Genomic DNA, 2,960 nt, shown 5'->3' on the forward strand with positions numbered 1-2,960 from the left:
TAAAATCCTTGATGTAACATACATCAATGTCATTTAAACAACACATCATAAACATTAAAAATAAAATAACACCAAGACTCAATGCCTTGAGGTCACTTGCCCATACAACATTTGGACACAACAAAGAAACCACCACCACAGTACACAAACAATACATACGTTCAGTGATGAATTGTGCAAGCCCTGCCTGGGCTCCTAACCTCTCCAAAACACACTACAACGCTCTACAGACCATACAGAACAAGGCCCTAAAATTAATCACAGGCTGCACAGCTACTACACCCACAGACCACGTACATCAAGAAACCAAAGTCCTCAAAGTCAAGGATCACCTAGACATGAGAGGCACCCAGTTTCTTGCTGCAGCCTCCACAAACCCACAACATACACTATATTACATGGCAGCACATCCACCCACACCAAGGAACATCAAAACAACACCCAGCACACGATACCATACACAAATACTGTCATCTCTTCACCCTTGCCCACCTCAGATCAGCTTCCAGAAGCAGATCCACACTCAGATCACTCGCTGCTCCATTTAGTCACATAAAGACAACACGCAGCTGCATGCACGGCCTCCTGACATCCACCCTTCTGAATCCTATCTCCCTCGTGAGGACAGGGTCCACCTGGCCAGGCTGAGATGTGGGCACAATCCAGCCCTCTTAAGCTACCAGAAGAGGCTAGATGACTCCATCATTGATGCCTGTCCAGGATGCAACACAGCACTCCATACTATTAAGCACATCATGGAAGACTATATTGCAAACAATCACCTACGCCAACAACACAACATACATTCTTTGAGAGCTCTGTGGGAGAGCCCGGTCTCGGTCATAGCCTTCCTAAGGGGCTTGGGGCTGTTTGGCCAGACTGCCTAGGGAACAACTATTACTACTACTACTACTACTCCACTTCTTTAATCATTAACATAGCCAGACTTGCAGCATCCTGATTGTTCATCACTTTATTTTTCACACTCATGCCTGCATTAGTAACACTCAATAGAGAAAACGACCATTATTCGTCTTGCACTCACCTGGAAATACTTGCCCTTTTTTTTTTTTCTTGTGTGCACATGACTACTCATGTGATCGCCTTTTCGAATTTCATTGCACTTCTTATTGCTTCTCTGTTATTAATTGAATATATATATATATATATATATATATATGGGAGTGACTATTATCACCGCACAGTGATATTAAAGGTGACGTTATTATCACAGCGCGGTGATATTACAGGTGACGTTATTATCACAGCGCGGTGATATTGCTGGTAACGTTATTATCACGGTGTACGGACATTGGCTAAGTGTTCTGAGGGTAGTGAAGGGGGATTGGGAAGGAGGGATATCAGGAGCTTTGTTTATCACTGGTAGTAGTTAGAGGCCAGTGAAGGGGGAGTAGGGAGGGAGGTGGTGAGAGGGTAAGGAGGGGAAGTATTGAGGGAGGGATTTCAGAAGCTTTGTTTATCACTCAGACAAGTAGTTACAACATTAGGGTGGTGAAGGGGATTAGGAAGGGAGGTGCGGGGACGTGTTTTGTAAACAGTCGCCTCCACTCCCGCCACCGCAGTATAGTCTGGCGTTCGACTCGATAGTATCAGTGACCTGCTGACCTCAGCCAAGGCAACATGGAGGAAGACAATTACGCAGAAGATCCAGATTATCCTTCTCCTACCAGGCAAGACAACATGGAGGAAGACACGCAGAAGTTCCAGATTATCCTTCTCCTACCAACCATGAGCCAAACGACATGGAGTTACACACGTCAGCAGAACCACAGGAATATCCAGCTAGTTCATCTGCTGACTACAGGCAAGACGACATACAGGCAGACACATGTACCGGTACAGACACAACATCTGTCTTCAGGGATATTTTCTCCACTGACACGTTTAACTCTTTTGTAGAATTTGAATACTTTTTCAAGAAATATCAGAATCACACAGGGTCCGTGTTTCGAGTGAAGTCTTCTAGCTCCGTTATCAGTGAAAATAAGCGTCGTCAGCAGCAAATCCCTGTCGAACTGAAGTACGGCTCTGTTTCATTCGTGTGTGTACACTACGGCAGTCCGAAACGGAAAGGACTGGGTATAAGACAAAAACAGCGATATCTTCCATGTGGCTGTAATGTGTTGGTGGCACTAACAGCAAGAAAAAACAAGCTGGTTATCACAAAGACGTATCTGCAGCATAATCATGAGGTCAGTGTAGCTTTACAGCCCTTCTATAGCCAGAAACGCAGACTGACAAGTTCGGAGATGGGAGACGCAGAGGATGTAGTGAAACTTAACCCAGACAACAAGCAATTAAAATCCTTCCTCCAGGGTAAATACCATAAAGCAGTAACCATGCAAGATGTACGAAATTTGAAGCGGAAAGTGCAAAGTGAGGATGGAATATCAGACATCGGTAAGTTGACAGAAATAGTGGATGAAATTGTGGATGCAGGAAAAGGAAAGGTAGATATATCAGTGGATGAAAGTAGGGCCATCCAAATGATTGCATTTGCTACTAATGAGATGATAAGCATGTACTGTAAATATCCAGAAATAATTTTCATGGATGGAACTTACAAAATTAACAGATATAATTATCGGCTCTACATGATTCTTGTCCAAGACAACCTAGGTCGTGGCAGGGCTGTCTTTTACGCATTTGTAAGGAGTGAAATAGCAGACATAATGCGGGAGGTAATGTCATCATTTTGTAGGATGATGGAGAATGTAAACCAGACCAAGACAGTTACGACTGACAAGGACCAGAACGAAATTCAAGCAGTCCGTGCCTTACTTCCGAAAGCAGACTTGTTACTTTGCAAATTTCATGTCCTGAAATATTTCAAGAAAAAGGTGTCTGAACTTGTGCTTCCTGTCACTAAAAAGAATGAAATTTTTGGTACTCTGAAACAACTTGTCTATGCCCATAATGAAAATTCCTTTCGGTCTACC

The 2,960-nt window shown here is 43.5% G+C and overlaps 1 protein-coding gene across 1 annotated transcript; it reads left to right on the forward strand.

The window, feature by feature from the left end:
* Nucleotides 1–1,763: 1,763 nt before the first annotated feature.
* Nucleotides 1,764–2,421, forward strand: LOC145389687 (uncharacterized; the record flags this gene model as incomplete). The annotated part of the gene is made up of 1 exon (XM_080264896.1): nucleotides 1,764–2,421. A coding segment is annotated over exon 1 (658 nt), but the record flags the coding sequence as incomplete, so codon positions are not given.
* Nucleotides 2,422–2,960: the final 539 nt, after the last annotated feature.

The sequence above is a fragment of the Coenobita brevimanus genome, unplaced genomic scaffold (genome assembly GCF_032717465.1).
Source record: "Coenobita brevimanus isolate Jiangsu-jjx unplaced genomic scaffold, ASM3271746v2 jjx.HiC_scaffold_1906, whole genome shotgun sequence".
NCBI lineage: Eukaryota > Metazoa > Arthropoda > Malacostraca > Decapoda > Coenobitidae > Coenobita > Coenobita brevimanus.